Source organism: Gavia stellata, chromosome Z (genome assembly GCF_030936135.1).
Source record: "Gavia stellata isolate bGavSte3 chromosome Z, bGavSte3.hap2, whole genome shotgun sequence".
Lineage (NCBI taxonomy): Eukaryota > Metazoa > Chordata > Aves > Gaviiformes > Gaviidae > Gavia > Gavia stellata.
In genome coordinates, this window is record NC_082637.1 from 51,065,819 (window position 1) to 51,091,255 (window position 25,437).

The window sequence follows — 25,437 nt, forward strand, 5'->3', positions numbered from 1 at the left end:
TGAGCTCAACCCAGCCTACGAGAATGTGGCTAATACATTCTCCAAATACCCTGTCTCCAGCAAGCTTTACAGACGCGTGTGAGAAAATAAAAGTGCTTGGCAACCTTGTCAGGGCTAGTGCCTAAGGTTAATTGAGGCAATGGTATGAGGAGTCAGCTGAGGGCCCAGGATGACAGGGGCTATGAAAGTGGAAGAGGCAGGTCAGGGATGCATAAAGGGGCTACCACCAGGAGAGCACATGGTTCTCCAAAACCTGGAGCAAAACCTAATGTTTTTCGTGTCTCACCATTTCTTTCTGTCAATAGATGAATAAGTATGTGTCTCCTCTTCTGGGCTGTCTGTACTGAAGACAGCAGTCTATTATTAGTGCTAACCGCTTGTCATCTGGCTCCAGCGACTGAGGTCTGGGTGGTATGGCTAAGGAGTCCAGAACTCATGAAATAATTCTGGTGTGTCATCATAATTCCACATAATAGGATTGCTGATTTTTTCCAAATTAGGAAAATTAGCTTTTTCTGCACAGGAAATTCTGTGCCAGTTTCAATCAAAGCCTCTGAAATTCTCAAGAATTTAAAATAAACAGACACTCTTCTACTTCAGCCACTGGAAGAGGGTAGAAATGAACAACCTTTGGCTCTGCAGCTACCTTTTGTTGGGGCTGGGGGCACAGCACCCTGAATCACCCAAAACTGCTGGGACGCCTGGGTATCCATCCAGCCCTCATGTAATCTCAAATTATAATTTCCCCTTACTTTTCTTCCTTTGGACTTACAGAATGTCTATCAGACCTTATTTCCAAAGACTCCTCTCCTCTTTTTTCCCCCTATGTATAACCAATTAATGGCTGAATGTCAAATTTTTTCATTAAAATTTTCCCACAATATAATAATGGATACTGCATTGTATCTCAGACAAAGCAAAATAGCTCACATTCCAAAGTCAGTTATAATTTATTTTCAGATGCCACACACATGATGCTAGGCAAACATTATTAGCTTGATAAGCTGTGAGTAGCAATTACACCAGCACCACAGGTCCATAAATTAATCTAATTGTGCTTAACATCAATAAACTCTTCATGAATCAAAACATGTAGAAAACTCTACTAGGAAATCAAATGGTTCTCCAAGTTTAGCTTTTCAGCATTTAGTTCTTGATGCTTGAAAACTAAGATCCTGTCTACACTGATACATCTGTCAGTCTGATTGACAGAAAGTTCAAAAGTACAAGGATCACCCATTGCACATTCTTGCTGGAGTGCTGAGTCTTCGAACTATTGTTTTTGTAATACGTTTTCACTCTGCTCTCTTCTCCTCAATCTGATGCCGAAATAAAAAATATGTAGCTAAACTTCATGACCCACTGAGGCTGATTTTTCCACATTAATTACGAAACACAGTATGAACACGCCACCTTGCAGCTACCAACAATAAATGGGGAGTATCATCGCAGCAGCTCAGAGTCAAAAAGCAGCTACAGTTTTAGCTTTGTTAACACAGCGCACTCACAAGCATGCCTTTGTTCTAAGTTCCAGATTCCTGTGTAACTTAGCAGATCTTACAGTTAAGAATATGTTTTTACATAACTTGTAACATTTTACGGTTTGACTTGATGATCTTAAGGGTCTTCTCCTACCTAAATGATTCTATGATTTTATATAATAAACTGTAATCTATTACAGGAAAAAGTAAAAAGACAGTCTGCACTCCTCCTGTTGGAAGCCTAGAAGCTTTGTTCCTGTGTGAAACAATATTTTCTTACACTGCTTGCTGCTGAGACGGACTATTCTTACTTTGGAGGAAAGACAGACTCTTTCTATTTTGGGGATTGAGGTAACATTCCATGTGTTCCTTGGGGAGGTATACAGTGCACTGGGTGAAGAACTGGCTGAACAGATGGGTTAAAGGGGTTGTAGTGAATGGGGCTACATCTGGTTAATGGCCAGTCCAGCAGTGTTCCTCAGGGCTCGATTCTAGGGCCAATTCTGGTCAATATTTTTAACAATGATCTGGAGGCAGGAGTTCAATGCACAGTTGGTAAGTTTGCCAATGATACTAAACTGGGAGGTGCTGTTGACTCTCTCAAGGGACAAAAGGCCTTGCAGAGGGATGTATATAGATTGGAGCATTGGGCAATCATCAATGGCATGAAATTTAACAAAAACAAATGACAGCTTCTGCACCTGGGATGGAGGAAGACCAAACACAAGTAAAAATTGGGAGAGGAGTGGCTGGAGAGCAGCCCTGCAGAAAGGCATCTGGGGGTGCTGGTGGACGACAGGCTGTGTCAGTCAGCAGCGTGCCCTGGCAGCCAGGAGGGCAAACCGCACCCTGGGGTGCATCAAACACAGTGTAACCAGACAGTCAAAAGAGGTGATTATCCCACTGTATTTAGCACTGGTGTGGCCTCACCTGCAGTACTGTGTGCAGTTCTGGGTCCCACAATTTAAGAAGGATGCGAAGGTCCTTGAATGCATCCAGGGAAGGGCAACAAAGCTGGTGGAAGGTCTGGAAGGCGTGTCCTATGAGGAGTGGCTGAGGACTCTGGGTTTGTCTAGTTTGGAGAGAAGGAGGCTGAGGGGTGACCTCATGGCTCTCTACAGCTTCCTGAGGAGGGGAAGTGGAGAGGGAGGTGCTGATCTTTTCTCCCTGGGATCCAGCAACAGGACACACAGAAATGGTTCAAAGCTGCGTCAGAGGATGGTCAGACTAGATATTAGGAAGCATTTCTTTACCAAGAGGGTAGTCAAACACTGCAACAGGCTCCCTAGAGAGGTAGTCAATGCCCCACGCCTGTCAGCACCTTAAAAAGAGGCATTTGGGCAACGCTCTTCATAACAAGCTTTAACTTTTGGTCAGACTTGAAGTGGTCAGGCAATTGGACTAGATGATCATTATAGGTCCCTGCCAACTGGAACTATTGTATTGTATTGTATTGTACTGTATTTTCTTCTATTCTATTCTATCCTACACTGTGCTATTCTATTCCTTTACCCCTCTACTCATTGTTTTGCAATCTGGAACTATTTATTGGCATTAGGTATGTGAAAAATTGGAGTATTTTCAAGGCAATTTTGCAAAACTGAGTCAGATGAAACTATCAGGATTTGTATACACAGGTCAGCCTGCTGAGAGTGTCCTACTGAACTAAAGAGACTGATTTTCCAACCTGAAGGAAAACATGCTGAGGCAGGGGGAAACGTGGTTTCTGGCCTGTGAATTGAACTGTCAGAAAAACTTGGCCCAGGGAAATACGTGTATGTGTGCACACACATATGTATAAAAACAAAGTTTCTGTGATATATCAAATATTGTTTGTGTCCCACCTAAAGCAATCCTTTGTCTCTTCTGTGTTAATATCAGATTGAAAAAAAATTAGAAATGGGACACTTATGATTGTCCTTTTTGAGGAGCATGAGAGAGACTGCTGATGAGATGTTCTTGCAACTTCTATTTTCAGAGTAGTATTACCTCATATACCTCAGATTTTAGACTTAACAGAGCAGTACCAATTTAAAAAAGCAGATTACCTTTGTACATTTTCTTTCTCCTTTTTTTTAAAACAATGCTCCTCTCATTCTTCATGTTATTTAATTTTGACTGGAAATGTTCAAATTTCATTAGTTTGTACCATCTGTTTCACCTTTTCTCAAGTACACTAAATTAGTTGCATCTATAGTTTGTTTGGCTCTTTTAAACTGAAATGGAGAAGAAAATAATACAGAAGTAGGGAAAAATTAACCATAAAGCCATAAAAATGGAAAGGATGATTTATGGTGTGGTGTTACAACATTATCTCATTTTGTTAAATTACCTACTTTTCATTAGAATAGTGTTCCTTTATCTTTGTGCCTAACTACAACGTTCACCCTTTCCTTGTATGCACTTAGAGGCTATTCAGCATCCTAAGGAACTCTAATTAAACTCAATGTGGCATCAAATGCTGACAGGAAGTCTCAGGGACATATAACTCTCCTTTTGTAGGACATACAATAAATACTTTGAAAGCCATTTAAGCTACTGCATGAAGGAGAGAAGGGGAGGGAGAGAGGGAGGAAGTAAAATCAAAACAAACTGTAGATTGCTGGTTATATCAGGGGTGTCCAACAGCTGCAGTAGCTACTTGCCAAAAGTCCAAGGGCCATTACTACTTTGAATATCAATTTACATATATCCTTAGATGGATTAACAAAAGTCTTATTTCACTTGCATCTTCTTTGTCAGTTTAATACAAATTGTTTCTCTGAGCTGCCCAAACCTAAGCACCTGCTGCTGGTCTAGAATTTGCTGGAAGAGGGCATGTTGGGGTTACGTATTTACAAAGACAGAGCTGTATTTGGATCTTTGCTGTACATTGCATATCTCAAAGTTGCACCTTACAGCTTACCTGATATGATAGCCTGCTGGCTATCAAAAACCTAACCACCGCTCTGCAGAGTAGGAAGCAGGCTTTCCTAGCAGACAGGCTGTGGGTAAATTCTCCCCTACAGAAACCATCAACTTCCTCTAATATCCACCCACAAGCTAAATTTCTAAATTTTGGAAAGCAGAACTCTTAGGAAAGAAAGTGTGTGCTTTGGTGTACTGCATGCTGTAGTCCCATATATAAATGCAAAGTGGTGAACATTACATTCATCATGCTGCTTGATCCAACCCATTTAAAAGTACCTTCACAGTACTGCTAATCACAAGAGGGAAGGTGCTTCCTCACATTTAACACTAATTTAGCTTAACTGTAAGAGTAGACAGAAGTGTAACTAAATGCTGCTTCTTCCTAAGGTATTTGGAAACCTTGCCCGAGAGCAGGCAAGTCCCATAGGGCTGCTTTCTTGTCTTTGCAACCAGGCTCGCTCAGTAAAGCAGTGCAAAGTAGCTGTATTATACCGTAAGTCTCAGGGGCGTTTGACTTATACAGTAGCATAAAGAAGGTAAAGCTTTTCTGGGGGTCTATTTTTAATCACTTTTGTATATGCTTGGCTTCCTTTTGGTTTCTGGGGGTTTCCGAACAATATGGATTAGTATGCATAAGAGATTGAAACAAACTATTACCCTTCTTTCTATATTCCCTGTCAGCTTCTTTCCTTTGTTCTTCCCCTCCTTTGAAGGAAAGGAAAAAGCTACCACTTGCAATAGTTTCCCCAGATAACAAGTTGCAGGAATATAGACATTTGTGTCTAGTCCAAGATGCTACGCATATTAGTTTAAATACACATCCAGCTTTTAGAATTAGTCAATTTTGTAAGCACATACTGAATTTCTACTTCTATCACTAAATAACATAAAATGCATTAGATCATTCATCATTTATTTACCAGTGATTAGAAAAGATTTAATTGGATTTTAAAGCTGAAGAAATAACGTGGTGTGGGAAGAAGCTGGGATCTGATGTGGTGCAAAGCAACCCAAACCAGTACTTCCACTGCTCTTTAACTGTGCCTTGAATTACACATATTCTAGGTTTTTCATGAGAAAATTTATATTTTTTGCAACACAAAAGTAAGATTAGGATAAAAATTTTGCAGTTTCCATTAGAAGACAGAAGGTCAGCTGTTTCTGAGTGTCCTCTACGGCTCTGGACTGACGAGAGTGTAATTTTTAGTTATATATTATTTGTGACACAGTATACTTACAAGACCTACTAGGCTGTATCCTACAGAGCTAGAGTAAAAACAATCACTGTACCAAAAAATTACACTCTGAAATAGATAAGAGGGAAAAGCGTATGTAAAATGGTCTAGTGCAGCCTTTATTTCAGTTCCCTCCTTCCTCTACAAATTTCCTGTCTCGGCCTGAGCGACGGTCAAAGGACATTTAAATGGATAGACCCAGAAGCAGATCTGAGATTGTGGATCAAAATTCCCTGGAAGGAGCCCCAACCACACCCCAGGGTGAAATACAGTCTCCCCCTCAACACTGAAAGAAAAAAGGAAACTGACACACAGGGGCTAGGAGGAATTGCAGCATGTTCCAGCCAGATCCCCAAATTGGATTGTCAGGGAGCCAGGAAATCTGCCAAGGCAAACACACGCTGTTTAATGTAGACCAGCCTGAGATAATCTGTGCCTCAGTTCCTCATTCGTAAAATAGGAATAACATTCCGTGCTTTGCGGGGAGAGAATGTACCCTAAACATTTTGAAGCGATCTGATCCCATAATAGAGGAAGGTAAAAAATTCCCAAGATCGACCATCTCCATTTGATGTACAAAATATGGAGACACAAAAGTTAAACAACTTGCTGCAGTCACACACAGAGACAGGAGCACAACCAGAAATTGAATCCAGACCTCTAAAATTACAGTCCAGTGTTTTAATCACAAAATCCTTCTTCTTCCTTGATTAAAACAGGAAACCAGAACACAAAGTATGCACTTATTCTGTAACTTCAACATCTTACCGCAAATATCTTAGAAAAATATATATACTTCAAATATGGTCATCTCAGCCAAGCGTATATTTTGATGAAACAAAAGACGTGCATGTCGTTCTGGAGGAGGCCCATCTTTGCACACCTGGTCCTCATGGGCCTGAATAAACAGTGTAACTTCTGAGTTGAGACAACCTCGTATTGGTTATAAAAACGTCTGCTTATGTGAATTTTAAGAGAATATTGTGTAATTTACAAGATTAAAATTGTTGTTATCTGTGGCTGAACTGCACTGAGACTAAAGAGTTTTTGCCACCCCACCCGAGGAAAGGAGGAAGATACGAGTGGTGCTGCTGCATGATGGTAAGGAAAGTATTCTTCCTTTTTAATGTGATGTTGGGTACCTTTGGTTTGCCAGACAGATCAGTTTACAAAATTATTTGTCCCCATAGCTACTGTCTTTTACCTGGAGGAACCCAGCCATGGGCAGGGAGGTGGCCTCAGGGTGAAGTGCTCTGATGACCCACTCCTTTCCACCCTCTTCCCCAAAGCCCCATATTCTCTTTCCCACCTTATAATTATATGGAGGTCACATGATGAAAACATACTTGCCCCCATCATAAAGCTGTATGAGTGCCTGTCACATCACGCAGAAGGTCCCCTTTGGGGTCACAGAAGAGATGTGCTTTGGCTATATGATAAAAGGCATGGGATATGCAGACCCATAGAGAATGAATTGCCCACCCCAGGATTCCTCACCAGATTTTTAACCCAGAGGTGTTACTAGTTTTTAAAGACATTCCGTTTTCCATTGTTTGAAAGAACTGTTTTTTTCTTAACCACAATTGCTTCATGAATTTTTTTCAGTGGACTGAATCTTTAAATTTTTACCATTGTCCCAAACCACCCGAAGAAAATAAGGCACGAGAGCATGCAAATTTATTCTGAATGATTAATACCACAATTCCTCCCCAAAGTAACGACAATTTCTACTTGATGACAGTGTTTCTTCCCACCTATTTCTCATTGTAAGAGTCCAGCATACAAGCATCAGTGGCTGTAAACTCAGAACTGATCTTAGTCACAGCTCAATAAAACAGGGACTTCTCAAAGTTTCTTACAAAGCTTGGTCCCCCTGCACAGGGCTCTGAAAGGAGACGTTTGCCTCCTGGCATCCTGAGCAGACTGCAGAAAGGTCATGTGGGGAAAAGCGCAGCACTGGCAACAGAGCCAGTTCTGTTCACCTACACTTGCCAAGGGCTGAGTTTACAGCTACTTCTTTCTGCCTGTACTCTGTTGTGCCTTCCTCACTTCTGCTAAAGCCTCATCAGATCTTCCAGATTTCCCTTAGAGCCAACACATTGTCAGATATCTTCCATCCCAAGTTCTCTTCAAGGTGGTACCACTACAGTCACAGCCTTAATGAGAAATCTAAACAGCTTCAAAACAGGAATTTGCCCAATGGTTAAAATTCAATCTAACCGTTCAATGCAAGAGAAAAATACATTAGACTGGAGAACACGTAGTTTTTTAGAATGATGTTATCTTGTAAGAACAACACCTCTAGAAGGGAAGGCAACTGTTTCAGCCCTCCTCCTTAGACTCCAAGACACTAACATCTGTTGCTTAATTTTAAATCATGCTAAAAAAACATTCTCCAGTATTTGCTACCCATTTACTTTATTTCCACACACTCGTACCTTTTTGGACAGACAGGAGGACTTTCTTTCGAAGGACAAAAGCTAAAAATGTTAATGGCAGAAAAGGTATATAATATTATGCAGTGAAAGAAAGGATTCAACCTGCTGGCTTGTCCTCTAGTAGAACAGTCCTCTAGTAGCACAGTCCTTTGGACAGCAAAGGCTGGTCAGAGACTAGTTTTCTGGCTGTATTTTGATTTTATTTCCTTTGTAAATTAATTTGTACTAGTTATTAATACATTCATTAATTTTAATACTTTTGATAAATAAAGTAATTTGGATAGATTGTATTTTTCCACTTCTACAGAAAAATCCCTAGAAATTTTTACAGATACGGACCTCCACAGAAAATAAAGACCTCTCCAGTCTCACAAAAAAATCCACATGTTTAAGACTCTGTATTTGGTTGAAAATTTTTACTTTTAGATTTTTATAGAAAAGTCTCAACTTCACTACCTGAAGGTCAAGGCCCTTTTTTGCACTGGCAAGTCTGAATGCATAATGCACATTTGATCTCTGGCAATCTTTAATTGTAGAGAATTTCTAGAAATCTACAACAGAACACTGGACTGCATAAAAATACCTTGCTAGATGGTATCTACATAGGTAATGTTTTTTATCCCTTAATAATTCATTAGCTATAGTTTTAAACCAACTTACTATGGTTTTAGGTTTAGCACTTCCACTGAAGCGCATCTTTTTGGAAACATTAATGCCAGGAGAAACAGCTCTCGGGTGGCTCAACACGAGACTGTGCTGTGCAGCCAGCAAGCAGAAAGGGCCCTTTGTTCCATGCAGGCTCCTTCCAAGCAGTTAGGTATTTCTTTTGCCTTTTTCCCCTTTCCTCTTTTCTGGCTTACAAATTGACCTGCACAATTTTATACAAAATATTCATTAAAAATTCATAGTCAGTTTCTGAAAAGAAAAAAATAATACTGCCAAATTACAGCATTTTATTTTAAGGACTAGGTAGGAGGCATGGAGCAGAGGAACATGGGAACAGTTGTGAGGCATAAGAAGAGACAAAAAAGGCAGTATCAAAAGGAAGAATAGGAACTTTGGAAAGGTGGCCAAACCCTGGTTAAGTAGGGAAGAGAAAAAAATTTAAACAGGAGCAGGCATGCAATGAGGCAAAGATCTGTAATCCCTGAAAATTCCTGGACCTCGTATGATAAGTCCCTCACAACTGGTCACGAGACCTTTGACCTGAGCTTGTTTTTCTCAAGTTTCAGCTTTCTCTTCAATCTAGTAGATATTAAAAAAAAAAAAAATCTACCAGCAGCGTAATCTTCACCTTTTAATGGCAGGTCCAAAACAATGATGGCACGCCACTGCTTCCATGTCCACCATTGATACCGTTTGTACAAGACTGATTTAGAGGTGTCATAGTTCAAATGACAAGATTTTTTTGTTTTGTTTTGTTATTTCTTTCTTTATTTTAGTTTAGAATTCAAAACCAGCAAAGGTTGAATAGTCAAGCATTCAAACCGTAGGCAAAACCAGAATGAAAGATGGCTCAGGAACCTTAATTCACTTCCACTTTGGGGGGGCATGTAATTAAGAAATACGTGTCACGTAGTAATGTTTTTTCACTTTATCAGCTGGAATTTTTTTAATTTTTGTTGATATTTGTGAAATATTAATAAGTTAATGCTCAGTGCAGGAGAAGAGTTTGGGAAATACTAGTGAAACCAAAAGATATAATATTAATTATTTGTTCAATAACAAAAAGTGAATTAATATAAAACTCAGTTCCCAGCTTTTCACCTTGTGTTCTGAGCTTGCTACTCTTCAGTTGCATTTGAGAACTGTTCTTTAAACTTCAGTTCAGTGCTTCACTATGCATATTTCAGTTTGCTGTCTCTTGTACCTGTCTCTGCCTTCTGATCTCATAAAAGATCAGACAGCTTCCTTGTATCTCACTATTTTTCTCCTTTGTACAACAGGTGCATAACAGTTTTCTAAAGTGCTGTGAGATCTGAAGTAGGTTTTCAGCGGTTACAGAAATTATTACATTTTTTTGTACTTTGTCATGAACAGCTGTTTTCAATCCTCTAGTTAGTAACCAATTTTAAGAAAAATACAGAAACTTGTTAAATCCCTATAATGTTGAAATCCTTTAAATTAATTTACACTTTCTGTGCATATAAAATACAAGAATGTGTGCCATGTGGTATTATTTTTATATATGTAAGACAACTGAGCGAGGTACATGCAAGATGGATAGATTCATGGTCAGCCCGCTGCAGTTATCTAAAGTGTTTCCACTCCAGCCATTGGGAGTTCAGAGATCACAAACACTAATCAACAATGTACTTCTTAAAAGCATCTATGTGTGTTTATAAATTTGCTTTTACCCTTTTTTTTTATTAGTACATCACCAACAGTAATTTTATGCTATTAGCACATAAAAAGGCCTCAGACTGCATTCCTCACTCCATTGATCAACTGCAGAATCTGTTTCAAGAAATTATACAATACACAGTATTTAAATTAAAACTAACACATAAAGCAATGATGATGAAATAGGACTGATCTATTTTCATCCTTATGGCTGGATCAGCAAGTGAGCCGAGGCAGCTAACAAAAATCACCAAATCACAACCAAAGTCAAAATGACACTAAAAACCAGAGGTTTTACCTAGCTACTCAAAGACAGCATTCTAGTCTTACTTTATCTGACTTTTCAAGTTATAATAATACAACATGGGTAAATTTACAACCACAGCAACCTAAGCATTTTACCCATTCATTTTTAACCACTCTTCCAGCCCATACTTGCCCTGTAAACAATTACTTTTCAAACATCATGACTTTGTGGTATTTTTCTTGTCCGAAATATGAAATAAGCAAGCAGATGTTGCTCAAGAAAATTCGATCAAACCAAAACCCACTGTAACACAATGCTATCCCTGTATGAAAAAGCTTCATCCATTCTGTGAGTTTTCGATCAAATTAGATATATTTAGCAAGCACACTGTGGTTGCAGGCAGTGTTTACTGAGTTTATGAACTCAATTCTTACACAACAAAATTGGTCAGAGTGCATTCAGTAATTTTACAAAAAGTACTTACTGAAGATTGTGATTTGGGCTGTTTGTTGGACCTGTAAACATAAAAAAACAAACATTGCTGGCAATGTCAAGGACAACAGCAAAAAAAGGTCAATAGCAATCTAAAGGAAACTGTCTCTTTAAGGAAGGTTTGTTTCAAGATTCAAACAAAACCCTCTGCGTTCCTGCACATAATTATATATTGCTATTTTCAAATCCACAAATAAAAATCACATGATTTTTCTGTCTGCTCAGGCAGCAACTTGAGTGGACTTAATTTTTTTTAGAAAATATGTCCTGCCGTTAAAACACAGGCTGTTAAAAAGACAATGTGTTATCCTGACACATCACTTACCTCTTAAAAAGCCCCACCTGAGCCTTATCATCAGGGTTTATGGTATGACAAGGGCATGTTCTTAACCTTTGTTACAGCAGGAACAAGGTCCAATACCCAGCACTTAATGAATCAATACAAACTAAACTGTAGAGTTAGCTATTTTCATTACAAAATTAGAAGAAATGTTAGGAAAATGTGTCAAGAATTTTTTTCCCCATTGCTTCAGAAGGAAATTAAATAAAAGCTTGCCTTCCGGGCTGGATGATTAAGTCTCCAAAATGCAATATAAGTACTTCTTGAAAGGTGTGGTGTACCTTCAGCTGTCAAAGGGCAGAATTTGAGGCCAGGCTTCATGTAGCAGTACAGACGTGATATTTCATAAGGATGAGCTGAGCGCTACGAACATCACGTAGAAAACTGCTTCTCATTCTTCAGGTTTTTTTACAAACTGAGTTCAGCAGTAGAGTGAAAACTCCAGGCAATGAAATGTTACCTTGTTGTACTTTATACTGGCACTTCTTTAAAATCTTTTCTCCACCACGTCTTTACAGACATTTCCATCTGTATTTACTTTCTTTTATTACCAGTAAACGGGTATCGAGTTCAACCGAGAAGTTCTGCACTGGGGGAGAGGCCCCAGGCAATGGTTTTATTTATTTCCTTTTGTATTGAGAATTCTTCTTAAAACATCAAATTAATTTCTGATTATGCTATTGTGAAAACTAATACCTAGTCTATAAAGCAGTCTGAGTAATTATAAAAGCCAGGAACTCACCGAGCCGTACAAACAACACTCCTGTTGCAGTTATCGTCTTCATCCCATTTGAAGCCACGCATTGATAGTATCCCGTATCCGTAGTATCAAGGTCCTGGATTCTCAGACGTGAACCATAATCTGTTTTTCTAATGATGATCCGTCTTGGCTCCTGAACCACTGGAGCATCGTTTTTTAGCCATCTGACATTTGGAGACGGATTTCCTGCTACCTTGCAGTGGAGGATTGCTGTTTGCCCCTGGACTACAGTGATATTGTTTACTGGTTCCAAAAAGGTCAGGAAGTAACCTAAGAGGGTAAAAGGTCAGAAAAGATCAAACTTCACTTGGGTAGCGATAAAAGACTGCCCAAAGGCACATTTTTAAGATAGGAACTTGGAAACAGTTTCAGTTGTCTTTCAAGCATATACTCCAAAAAAATGCAATTTACTGTCCTAGGGACACCATAGCATCACACTCCAATTTGTCTGCAGGTAGGTTATGCAGATTAGAAGGTGATGCATGAATTAATACCATTACAATCCTAACTCCCTTTGTGGACACTTATTCTGAAGCAATAATGACTTTTTCAGGTTAGTTTCTACATCTCTTGGGAAACAGTGCTGTAACAGAAAATTACACCCTTATTCCATAAGAGAGCAATCCCAGTTGCAACCATATTAGAATATCACTATAATTTTATCACTTTATCATCTTACATGGTCATATATTTCTCTTAAAAACAACTAAAACTGGAAAAGTTACTTTTATAAATTAATTTGACTTGCCATATACTCATCTGAGAAAAAAATCTTAAGATGAGCCTGATTTGGATAGGTTTATCTTACAATTGAATTTTAAAGATGTAAGTCTCACATTCAGTTTAAAGAAAGGATGCCTCAATTGAAGAAGTAACTTGGGATACAGAGGTACTTTTAAATAGATTATAGGCTGCTATTTTTTACATGAAGTCCTAAAATAGTCCTAAATTGGAAAAAGAAAGGTCTATATGGATATTGAGTAATCAGGTTTCATGGGTTTATTTTTATAAATGGAAAACAAAAGCACTAATTTGTGATTTGTTGAAAACAAAGGACTTGTCAAGAAGCACGTATGCTGTATTGGTGATCTCAAGGGATAAAAAAAAGAAATAATTGATGGAAGAACACTGTAAAAACTTGACAATCAAAACTTCTGTAGCTTATTATTTTTAAATTTAATTTGGTGTTAGGAGTCCTGCAACTGACACCCATCACATGTTGAAAGCTTGAAAGCATGTAATTCCACTGAAATATTAATGTGATTGTCAAAACAAGCAAGAAAAGTATCTAGCTGTCATGCTCACATGTTTGTTTTGATTAATTTATACTATCTAGACGTAGGGCATCAGGAATACTTCATATTACATTCCATTTCTATGTCAGCTGGATCCAAATACCAAATAACTTTGACGGATGCCCACATGTCCCATTTCTTGTCAGTTAAATTATTTTGCAGTTGTTTAATTAGGAAATAGCATATTACTGTGCAGGAATCTAACATCAGTAATGCAATGGTCAATATTCTCAGTCTAATTGCTGAAATACCTTAAGAAAATTGATGCTCTGCTTTGATTTATGTTTGACATGACCATGAAAATCAGTTCCTCTGTAATGGCTAGGTGTAGCACTGGAGAGGAGACCCACAGAAACATCAGAATGTAATGAATTTACAAAGCCAGATTTTGCTGGAATACTGGGTTTCCCCAAGTATTTCATTGTGCTCTACCATTGGCCTTTCAAAAGAAAACCCGCATTAATGAATAATATGAAAATACATTGTAGTCAAGTGTGAATTTAGCATGTCACTAAATAGAAAATGAAGTAAATCCAAATATATATAATCTCCACATGACATTGCAAACTTACAGGAAAATTATTTTGTCATCCTTTTTCCTCATAAAATAATAAATTATTCTGTACATAATTTTACATTAATTTTCCCTATTATTAGCCTACAAATCTTTAGTAGAGTTTAAAACATTTTGACAGAACACAAAAAAAATTTCTTTTCAAACGTCTGATAAAAAAGGGACAAAAAGTACACAAATGCTTTCTGCAATGTCATGCCACAACAATATCATTTGTTGTGGTTTCCAGTTACATTTCATAGCTGCAGAATTAGAATTACTAGAATGACATTCTGGCAGGAAACACAAAAACAGCAAATTACCTTGTTGATATAGGGAATAGAAGCAATTGATTAAAACAATTACTTAAGCCAACATTTTACATATATAAGCATTTCTAGCAGCAAGAAAGAAAGCATGATCAATGCTTCCACAAGTTAGAAAAGGAATCTTCATAGCTATTTCACTCTTAGCTCATTATTTAGGAAGTACCACAACTAATTTTGCCACTTTTTCATAATCTGTATGTAGTTTATTCTCATCAGCACAGTCAAGGCAGAGTATACAGTCAGGAAGAGAAGTTTGCATTTATTTGAAATATGTTTATAAAAGAGTAGTCATACTCAATAATACCACTCGACTGAGAAGAATCAATTTATGAAAAGGAGTGGAAAAGTGGAAAAGCTGAAAAATTCTTCTAATTCTAGCAAAACAACTGGGGCATTGAGGAAATGCAAGGACATCTTGTCATGGTAATGGTGTTGAGCTGTTGGGTGGAACAAGAGTGGAGCCACTCTTGTTGTGGGGCCATGAAAGCATCAACTCAAGGAACAGTTCTGGCAAGATGCAGGTTGGATGTGTGGTCTGCAAGATGGATAGGAAATTGGCTCACAGGCCACACTCAGAGGGTGGTGATCAATGTTTTTTCCTCAGGCTGGCAGCCTGTCACAAGTGGTGTCCTCCAGGGATTGATACCAGGCCCCATGCTGTTCAACATCTTCACAAATGTCTTAGAAGATGAGATCGAAAGCACCCTCACCATATTTGCTGATGAGACTAACCTGGGTGGTGATGTAGGCAGAAGGGACAGCTATCTTAGAGACAGACCTGGACAGGCTGAAAGAGGGGGCAAGCAAGAACTGTATGGAGTTTAACACAGACATGCCCAAAGTCCTGCACATGGGTCAGAATAACCAAAGAGCCCAGTACAGGCTAGGATCTGTGTGGCTGGGGAGCAGCCTTGCTGAAAGGGAGGTGGGGGTCCTGGTGGACAACAAGCTGAACACGAGTCAGCAGATCACTGCTGTGGCAACGAAGACAAATCTTGGCTGTGTCCACAGGGGCCTTACTGGCAGAGATAGAGATGTGATCATCCTAATCTACTCAGTGCTTCTCAGGCCACACCTGGAGATTTGTGTCCAGTTCTGGTTCCCAAAATCAAAAAATGACACAGGAAGACTGGAGACTGTCCAAAGGAGGGCCACAAAGATGACCAAAAGGCTGGAGAGCCTGCCCTGTGAGGAATGACTTGAAGGAGTTAGGTGTCTTCTTCGTGGAGAAGATAAGGCTTGAGGGGACCTCATCACAGTTTCACAGTACTTAAAAGCCATTTACAAAGAGGATGGAGACTCTCTTCACAAGGAGCCACATGGAGAAGACAACGGGCAATGGATGCAAGTTGCGTCAGGAGAGGTTTCATCCCAGTAGAAGAAGAAATTTTTTGCAGTGACAACAATCATTCACTGGAAAACTACCTCCCCAGAGATGTGGTGGAGTTCCCATCACTGGAGGTTTTCAAGATGTGAATGGACAGGGTGCTAGATGATCTCATCTAGGCTCCCTTTCTCAAAAAAGGTTGGACCAGATAAGCCTTTTGAGGTCCCTCCCAGCTTGGGCTGTTCTGCGGTTCTATGGGTCTATGATTCAGCAATCGTAGGGGCAGCCTGAATGTGCTCACACAAGGGAGGCAAAGGAGACAGTTTAAGGTCTTTTTTGAGAAGAAGATGGGTTACTTCCAGCATGGAGCCAGCACAGAGGTGCAATCATCTGGCTCAGAGATGCTCCTGATTCCTAAGAAGTGAAAGAGGTGGAGAAGATGCTTTCTATAAAGGTGGGGTCAATTCCAGTTCTGTAAGTTGATACAGTGTGATGTTCTACCTATTCGATAATAATTTTAGTTCTTAATACAGAAGTATATAAAAGACCTACATTGTTCTTGTGCCACTGGTTAGCTTTTGTGCCATTGGTCAGTTTATATCTTGCTCAAACACTTACCACTATTTCACTTTTCCTTATTTAAAATGAGCCGGGTTGAGTCTTCACTTCAGGTTAGTCATGGATATTACATTCAAATAATTTTGGATGAAAACAGATACTAAATTTACTTATTAGGACCAACAAATGTTATTAACTCAAGATTAAATCCATGTTAGACCTTTCTGTTTTACCAATTAAACCACAGTTACTGTAGGAAGTAATTTGGTCCATAGCTTTTAAGCAATCCAAAATATTTCATCTGAATTTATGAATCAGATCCTATTAATAACTAGAACAAAACTATTACCACCAAAAGCAATGCCAAAGATTTATGGATGAATTCAGATCCAGTGTGATTAGATACACTTCCCCTGAGTCAGTGTAACTGAATCCATTTCCTGCAGGTCAGAATTTGGCTTTAGTTCATTATTTCTCCTGCCAATTTTACAGGCATGTTCTGCAGTGTTTTATATTACAAATCAAGTAATAAATATTTTAACCTACTGAACTTTGAAGCACTTGTGTTTTCTTCAAAGTTCTGCAAAGCAGCTGAAGAGCAGTAGTGCAACTTACTGCCTCTCCACTGTCTCTGTCCATACCCTGAAGTGCACACTCTCTATTTGCTAGTTTCATTTCCTCTTTGAGAAATGATGCTGAAGTCTGGTGTTTATATACTTACTGAATCTGAAGTAATTGTATGACAGAACGGGCAGCCATTTGTTGTGCTGCTCTGTTATTTGCTGTCCACTTTAAATAACCCGTAATTGCAAATCTTTCAAACAAAGTGGAAAATTTAACCAACCATGTTCTTAAGAATGTTTTCCGTATTTAATTTCTGTGGTGATAATGAGCAGTTACTTTTTGTGATGTACGTCACACCACAAACACTGTGTGGATGCCAGTTTGATGCAATGGTTTGGGGAAAAAACAAACTATTTCCCAGGTTAAACTGGGACCTCAACAATATGCAAAGCAATTTTTTTCCAATGTAGTTCTCTTTCTCTCTCAGTAAAAATTCATTTGGACAGGTTTAGAGGAAAATGAAATGTGCAGGCACTAGACGTTGTATTTAATTTGTGTCAGTATTTTGTGTTATGCATCAGTCAACTAGAATTTTTTAAAACTTGAACAGATTTGTTAATCTGTTTTAATACTGACATACCTTTGAAACAAAGAATAAATATTCTCTATAAAATATTTTGGGCTTGCTATGTATAAAGAGCGTTACTAAACTTGTAAATGTCATATTATAAACAATTATATTTCATCTGGAATACAGGTATCAAATAGAATTTTTAAAAAATCTGAGTATAATGGCCAGTAATTTTCTGTGTTATACAAATACTATCGTTATATACTATTTTCTATGCTCTGGCTTGGTTCCAAGGGTCATTGAAATGAAGGAAAATGCTTCCTTTGCCTTCAGTGGTCTTTGGCTTGGCTTAAAGTACTTCAAAGGGAAAAGTTATCTGGTGATATATCTGCATTTGCTGTAGGCAAAGATGCTCTAAATAGAATTTCTCTTTTATTATGGTTTCTAACATAGTGTACAACCAATACTAATATTTATTTTGCTTGAACAGAGTAAAAACTGTTCTGTCAAGAAGCTATGAGAGCATAATGCAACTTAATCTATGTATTATGTTATACTATCATACTCTATGTACTCTATGAATAAAGTAGCTTAGGGAAAGGACTGACATGAATTCTGGCAAAACTCTTTCATATTTTGAAACGCCTTTGTTAGGTTGCCAATACTTCATATTTTCAAATGGAATAAATTTGATATAAATATATCAAACAATCGCACAGCAAATCAAAATTAAGATGACAGGTCTATTTTGTGTGTTTTGGCAAGAATATAAAAATAACCTTTTCCCGCATGTGTCAAATCATTGTCAAGAAATGCACAAGAATAGATACTAGGCTAAAAACATAAAGGGTGCAGCTATCACTGAGACCTCACATGCATATTTTTTTTCTTAGTTTTATTTATATTATTCTGGCACTTAGATGTCCAAGTTATTGGCTCAAACCATATGTGCTATTCTTGGCATAAACACAATACAAAATGATTGCTCTGCTTCTGTTATTTTAAGATCTTTGCTGGGATTTTGAAGTTCATTCTAAAAAAAATAAATTTAAAACTCTTTAGTTACTTTAGATCAAGTTAATTACGGCTTAGCTGTTTTCAATTCCAGTTTTAGTTTCTATTCATTTTTTATTGTTGTTGCTCTTTTTTTCCCTATGTTATTTTAAAAATAATTCTTTTCAAACCAGCTTTGTGATGCTTCCATGAATAGCAATTATTAAAAATTTGCAACTCTTTACCTCAGAACTTCTAAATCATTTATGAATATTGAAGTCTCATGAAATGGGAAAATACCATCAACTTTATTTTCCAAATGCAGAAACTAAAGCAAGGGAAGTTTAAGTGACCTCCCAAATTCACACATGGACGAAGTGGTAACATGTATGATACTACACTGAGTTTCACATCTTTCTGTATTTCTGAGATAATGAGGATATGAGATAATGTGATAATCATCCATTTTTGTGGAACAGTTGATTTCTTTTTCTTTCTGCATTGCACAAGGGAAACAAACACTGAATGTCCAATTTCTGAGAAAAAGAAAGGAAAACTTGAGTCATAAATTGCTAGACACATGAAGATACAACAGTCTCTTCCAAACAAGTAGTAATAATTACATACATGTTTTATCACTTTTTAGAATACATATTTCTCAACAAGACATATATATGTATTTAAATATCTTCAGATCCAACAGTCAAAAAAGCCCGTAAACCCATCTGTTCAGTATTACAGGACACATCACAACGTAGGGCAGTGTTGGCTTTAGACACTCAAAATTTAAAATCAGCTGTTTAAAAAAAAAGCAAATACTTTTCATCTGCATAACTGCATAAAATTTAGAGCACTTTCAGATTCATGGCATAAAAGTTTCCAATGTTCAAAACCACTAAAAATATGTTTATTATGATTTGTTTAAAAAGCAATGTGGGATTTTTTTTCCCTCAGCCCCTTGCTTTTTCTTTTTTTCTTCCTCCCCACCCTTTTTCATTTTTGTCTTCAGATAACTCTTTGTTCATTTTGTTAGCTATAATAAAAAGAACATGGTCTCTCTCACCACAACTCTTTCAAATGACAACCTCCTGTGATGGCTAATATAATCTTATATCCAATACAAAAGATTTTTTGGGAAAACATTCTGAGTAATTAATCTAATTATATTTCCATTACAAGCGAATTCATAATTTCCTATAAGACAACATAATTTTTCACTTAGGAAGCATACTTTAGCTTACAGAATGACTGATTATTAACAAGGAATAACTAACACTGTTCCCAAATTTACTGTGTTATGAATACAGTAAGAAGTATAAAGTGTTACCAGAATTGACAAGTAATCTATAAAGAATATCAAAGAGTTGCAGAGTGTTCTGGGCTTACAAAAGAACTGAACACTACTGTAAGAGAAACAAACATGAAAGTTGCTGAAATTCAAAGCATTTCTTTCTAGAGGTGTGTATAGCAACACTGCTGTAAGTACAAGAGTTTAAGGGATGTGGATCACATCATCAGACCTTAGCAGGTGGTGGGAGTCCAGTAAAGTGACTCCTTCCACAAATAAATCAGGACTGGAAATACACTGAGAAACACCATCCTAATCAGGAGGGGAGAAAGAAGTCTAAGACTCATGATTTCTTGCACAGACTATTTTCCTAAATACAAAGCAGTCTTCGCAATTCTTCACCTCTCTGCTTTATTTAACCACAATATGAAGATGAGCAATCTACAACACACTGGAGCCAGGTTAGAAAATGGAAGGGATGTTGGCAGCTCTCCCAAAATACACGGGAGCAGTTAAGGAAACTACACTGTTACATATTGCCACATAATGTTTCCAGATTAATTGGTGCCTTTACAGCCTAATTTAATCCTGTTATTTGCACCCCATCTTCCATACTATTCATGATCTCAATGTACAAAAATGCAGCCAGAAGCATGTAAAATAAAGTGTTTTCGATCACATGCACTTCAAATATACTTTGGAACAAACTATAGCCAATTCAAGAACGAAGCAGAATTAGCACTGAAATACTGCCACACTGTGCACATTGTCCCCCACACCAAAATCAGTGGCTTAAGCTCTCTTATCAGCAGAAGGAACCCTATTTTTAAGCAGTATTTTCTCATACTTGAAGGACCAAAGATCTTACCTAGCCTGGGAATCCAATTCTACAGGGTGGAATGGTTTTGTTTCCTTGTTTTCTGAACTCCCAGGTGAGACTGTGAAGAGACAGGTACTACCTGTCCTAGGGTACTGCCCATTTAGGAGCAGACCTTTTGGGGGCACAACAGTGCAGTTAGGATGTGGACTGTTCTTTGGGTCACCAGTCATGTAGATAAAAAGCCACCACTTTTAGAATACATACAAATGATTCCTGACAGGTTACCTTATGTCAAGTCAAAGCAACCAGGATAGTCCAGTCATAACTTGGATTTATCATATATGTACCTCTTGAAACAGAATAAGTTCCCAGACAGATTTGTGCAGAAACCACAGTTAAGGTCAGAGGCTTGAGGCATCATGTCTCCCAGAGCAACCCAACTCACTCAGTGGCTCAGCTATTTCAGGTTGCCGTTACTCATGCATTTCTTTAACTACTAACATGTATTGCTCTAACATTCCCACCACCAGACATCTTTTACGGTGCAAGACTTAACTGGCAGCTCATCTATACATGAAGAGTTTGTATTTTACCCTTTAATACCTTCCCTAGGCTTGCTGTAAGGGCATGAGATTGCGAGCAGTGAGCCTCTCCCTGACAATGCACCAACAGAGCTCATCACCAAAGAAAAACTTGTTTTCGGCTTGTGCCACAATATTTGCATTTATTTGTGGTATGTTTTTTTTCTCTTCTGGCCTTCAGAAAGGAAAGCTCCCTGTTGGCCTTGTCCTGGCCGACCATCTGCTGCAGTGAGAGATGGAATTTTCCTCCTTCCCCAGCATCACCGGCAGGAAAAGCTGGCCGAGCGCAGGAAGGTGGGCAGAGAGCAGTGCAAGACCCCACAGGCAGTGAGCCTGGGTATTTCCAGAGAGCACCATGGAGCTGACATGGTTCTGCCTCTTGAGCAGGGGAAAGAGACTTGTTAGGAAACAGGGGGAGTTTGTTAGAGTGTTTTTTGCAAAACAGAAAATCACCAAGAGACACTCGATTGAAATCGAGATTGGGGAAAGGATCATCTTTGCGAAGGCTCACTGGACTGAGAAGAGATTTGTGTTCAAATCCTTTTATTTTTATTCCAAAGCAGATCTAAGTGCTACAACAAATGCTCACTGTTCTGCTCTGGTTTTCAGTGAAACATTGCTCAGAGGCAGTGCTCTTCTGGTGGTGCAGGTGCTTACTTAAAGGAAACAGGGGAAGATAAATTCTCCTCAAAGCCCTAGCCAAGTCATGGTCCTATCTCACCAACTACCAGAAGGCTAGCTTCGCTTGTAGGAAGAGACTTGCAACTTTTAAAAAGTGCACATTATTACTAATAACTCGCTTAACATGGTTACTTCTTTGGAGACAGAACCATTTTTCAGGACTTCTGAAGGATTTAGAGGAGAGGGTGACCTATATGCTTAATAATTCTAAAGTGGCTTTAACTTCGGGCATCATTAAAGCCTATTTACTATTATTTTTGTGCCTGGTTTGGGTCTATTCTATAATCAGAAAAAAAATTGAGGTCACAAACAAATCAGAAAAACTAAACATTTCTCAAGGAAGGAAAGAAGATCAATATGATGGAAAAAGCTGAAGGACTATTTCTAATGGTCTCAGTGGTATGCACAAACTCTGAAGTAGAACTGTCCAAAGATTTTTTGAAACAAAAACTCTGCCTTACAATAATACAGAGACACATGGATTAAAACTCCAACCAAAGAAACAAAAAATTTCAAACAAGGGATTTTTGCTTATTTGGAGAATTTTGTAGCCACCAAAATAAAAGGTAAGCAAAATGAGGCCATTTCCAGACTAGGCATGCTGGAAACTAACAACTGATCCTATACCAATGAGTCATATAAGAACAAGGGTCTCTTTTTTTGCTGAAGGAAATACAAAATCCTTATGATGTAGAAATGTTTGAGATGTGATTAATTACTTCCTTAGACAGGTATTGCCTGTGGCCCTGCAAAAAAAGGAAATAACTGCAACTGCTTTCTCAGCAAGAATTTAACCAAGTAATGTCACATAAAAAAACATTTTATTTTATGTCTGTACCCTTAAAAGCTCAGACATAACAAAAGAGTAAAGTGGGACCAACTTGCCAAGTAAACAAGCCTGTCAGATGCAGTTAAAGATTAAACACAGACATTTTCCCATCAAAAGTAGTGGGTACGTGAGTGTGGAGTGGATAAAACAACTGTAGTGTACACTGCTGCTGACAGGAATGACTGTTCCTGAAGTTTATTGCCATGATGGAGGACAAAGTTTAATCGTCTAAAATAATTTGGGAGCTTCGGGAAGTGGAAAAGGGTTGAGGATTATACCAGGTCTTCCTCCCAAATGGGAGAGACACAGTCCCACACTGATGATCAGTAGGAACATGGCTAGAGATATATAAACAAAAACATGTCTTCTTTTGTCTAACTAAGGATAGAAATTAATGGAAGATAATGAAAAAAACCTTCTAATAAGCATAGTCAAGGTAAGAAATCTAATCAGCATTCAGGTGAAGCACAATAAGGATTACATGACATTGGTGATGTATGAGAACAGAGACTATATTCCAAGGCACCTTCAAAATTTATGTTCCTCTGAAAGAGAAGCTCCAAGAAGATCTACCCAGAGCTTCATAGGCTTCAACATGTGCTGATCTTGCTGAGAATGCTAATCATAAGGCAGAAAGCAGGCTGAGCTCTTCATACTAACAAGATTATCTGGCATTTTATCTAAGCATAAGGGTTGACTTTCCTACAGCAGTTCATCCATACAAAGAAAAAAATCTATACTACAAGTGAGAAAACACATTTCTTCAGGTAGAACACCAAAAATGCTCTGCTTTAGGAAGTTGCACCAAACTGTAATTGGAATCACAATTTACAGTAAATATGTGCATTTTCAGATCCAAGAATAGCATTTAGATCTATAGTTTAAGTGATGAAGTATCACAAAAATCTATGCTAACTAACAAGTTACTAGAAGTTCTGCCATTACAGTCTGTTTAAAAAAAAAAAAAATCACTAATGCTCAGAGCTATTTAAAAAGTAAGTATTCTTGTGCTGCTGTGGGCTAGATTTAATTATCTCAAACCAAAGATATTTAGAGACACAAATACTTAAGAGTTACCTATAGATGCCAAGTGCGACACTGCACAAAATTTTTTAATCATTTTCATGGCACCAACGTGACAGAAAATATGCTAGGAAGGTAATAATAGCCCTCTCTGTTTCGGTCAAACATCTAATCCCTCGGTGTGGGGGTACTCAACATGCTTAAAAATTAATTTTTATAGACTCCTGTAACCTTGCTATCCCTGCTTAGAATCAGAAGTATTAAGTCACACAAGGCTGCCTTTCTTACAGACTTGTATTCACAGGTAAATCAAGTGAACATATAATAACAGGATTTTCCTGGTCCTTTCTAAAGTATGCTTATATTTGGGTGGGGAGAAGAAAAAGTAACTACAATTAATTTTACCTTTAGGTGTTGGAATTGGTCTCTCAAGTCCATCTGCATGACCTAAGGGGTCATTTGAATCTGGAATTTCCATTTCACCTAGGAAAAAAAAAGATTTTGTTGAATTGAAGTTCTGAGTTAATCTTTTTCTTGAACAACATTATGACAGTGAGTTCAGCAAACTCATTCAGTCCGGCTCCTGGTTCCAGAGTAGCAGGAAACACCTACTAACAAGGTCAGGATTTATCCATCACAGATTAGAAAACTTTACAATAATTTACCTTGTGGATGTACCTTGTGCTTGGCAAATACGGACAGCATTAAAAACTACTTTCTAGTTCTCACCAGAATAAAATTCACACAGTTTTACAAAGAAAGCAAACATTTCCTGGAAGCAGTGCTGGCCCAGCTAATTAAGCGGTACCTAAGCTTTACTGACAATCTCAGTTACAAAATGGAATAAATCTGCTTTTGAAGTTACATTAGAGTAGTTCAGATGCTATTTCCAGAGGTCAGACTCATCATCTCTGCTGACTTTCTTATCCTATTCTCAGCCACGTTCCTAAAAGATATGTCCCAGAAATGAAAAATATAATAGCCATTAGCCAAGTATTCCAAAGAGTGATGAAACAGATGGACATCTTTCTCTGTCTCTCTCTTGTTTGTGTCTAACATATACCAGAACAAGCTAGAAACAATGCTTAGCCAGCAGCTGCTGCAGACAGCGGACAATACTTCCACATTCCTTTGCTTTTGCAGGTCTTAGAAAACCCTGACCGTTACAAAACTGGTGTTCCTCTGTCTGCTCTCCCTTTTGAAAATACGATACTGTGAGGAACAGAGCTGTACTTATAAATCAGATGAAGCTGTAGGGGTGTGTTTACTAAAATATCTTCTCAAATGACATATTTTTATATTTCCTAATTTATATTCAGTCATCCAAATTTCTCAGCACCTTGGGATATCACCAAGAGAGCATGCAAATCTAAGGTCATCAGGATCCAAAGTGAAAGATCTGGTTTTTGTTGTAGATCTGTTAGGATCATTTTACCCAAAACATGTAATGTTTTGGGTAAAATGAAACTAGGAAAAAGGCTCTCCGTCTTCCTTTTGTCCCCATTCCCTTTCCTTCAGAATAAACCCTACAACAACATTCTGATTGCAAGTCACAGTGATGAAACACAAGTAGCCCCATCCCTATCTTCCACCACGTTATTAAAGCAGAAAAGAATCGAAACTGTCATTATTTTTTATTTTTCCTTTATGCTTTTACCCATTATTTGAGAACAGAAGATTTAGCTACCTTGCCTTTAAGTTTACCAGGTGAAACACAGAGATCAGAGACATTCTCTACCTCAGGCTGTGTCTGAAAGTATTTATTTTGTCACAGTACTG

The 25,437-nt window shown here is 38.1% G+C and overlaps 1 protein-coding gene across 1 annotated transcript in view; it reads right to left on the reverse strand.

Moving 5' to 3' along the window:
* The window catches only part of ROR2 (receptor tyrosine kinase like orphan receptor 2), a 159,441-nt gene that overhangs the window by 25,456 nt on the left and 108,548 nt on the right, over positions 1 to 25,437 (reverse strand). Inside the window, exons 2-4 of the mRNA XM_059833449.1 lie at positions 24,064 to 24,141; positions 12,229 to 12,516; positions 11,139 to 11,169 (exon numbers count right to left, since the gene is read on the reverse strand). Of these exons, the coding sequence (XP_059689432.1) occupies positions 11,139 to 11,169; positions 12,229 to 12,516; positions 24,064 to 24,141 (397 nt within the window). The remainder of the gene's footprint in view (positions 1 to 11,138; positions 11,170 to 12,228; positions 12,517 to 24,063; positions 24,142 to 25,437) is intronic.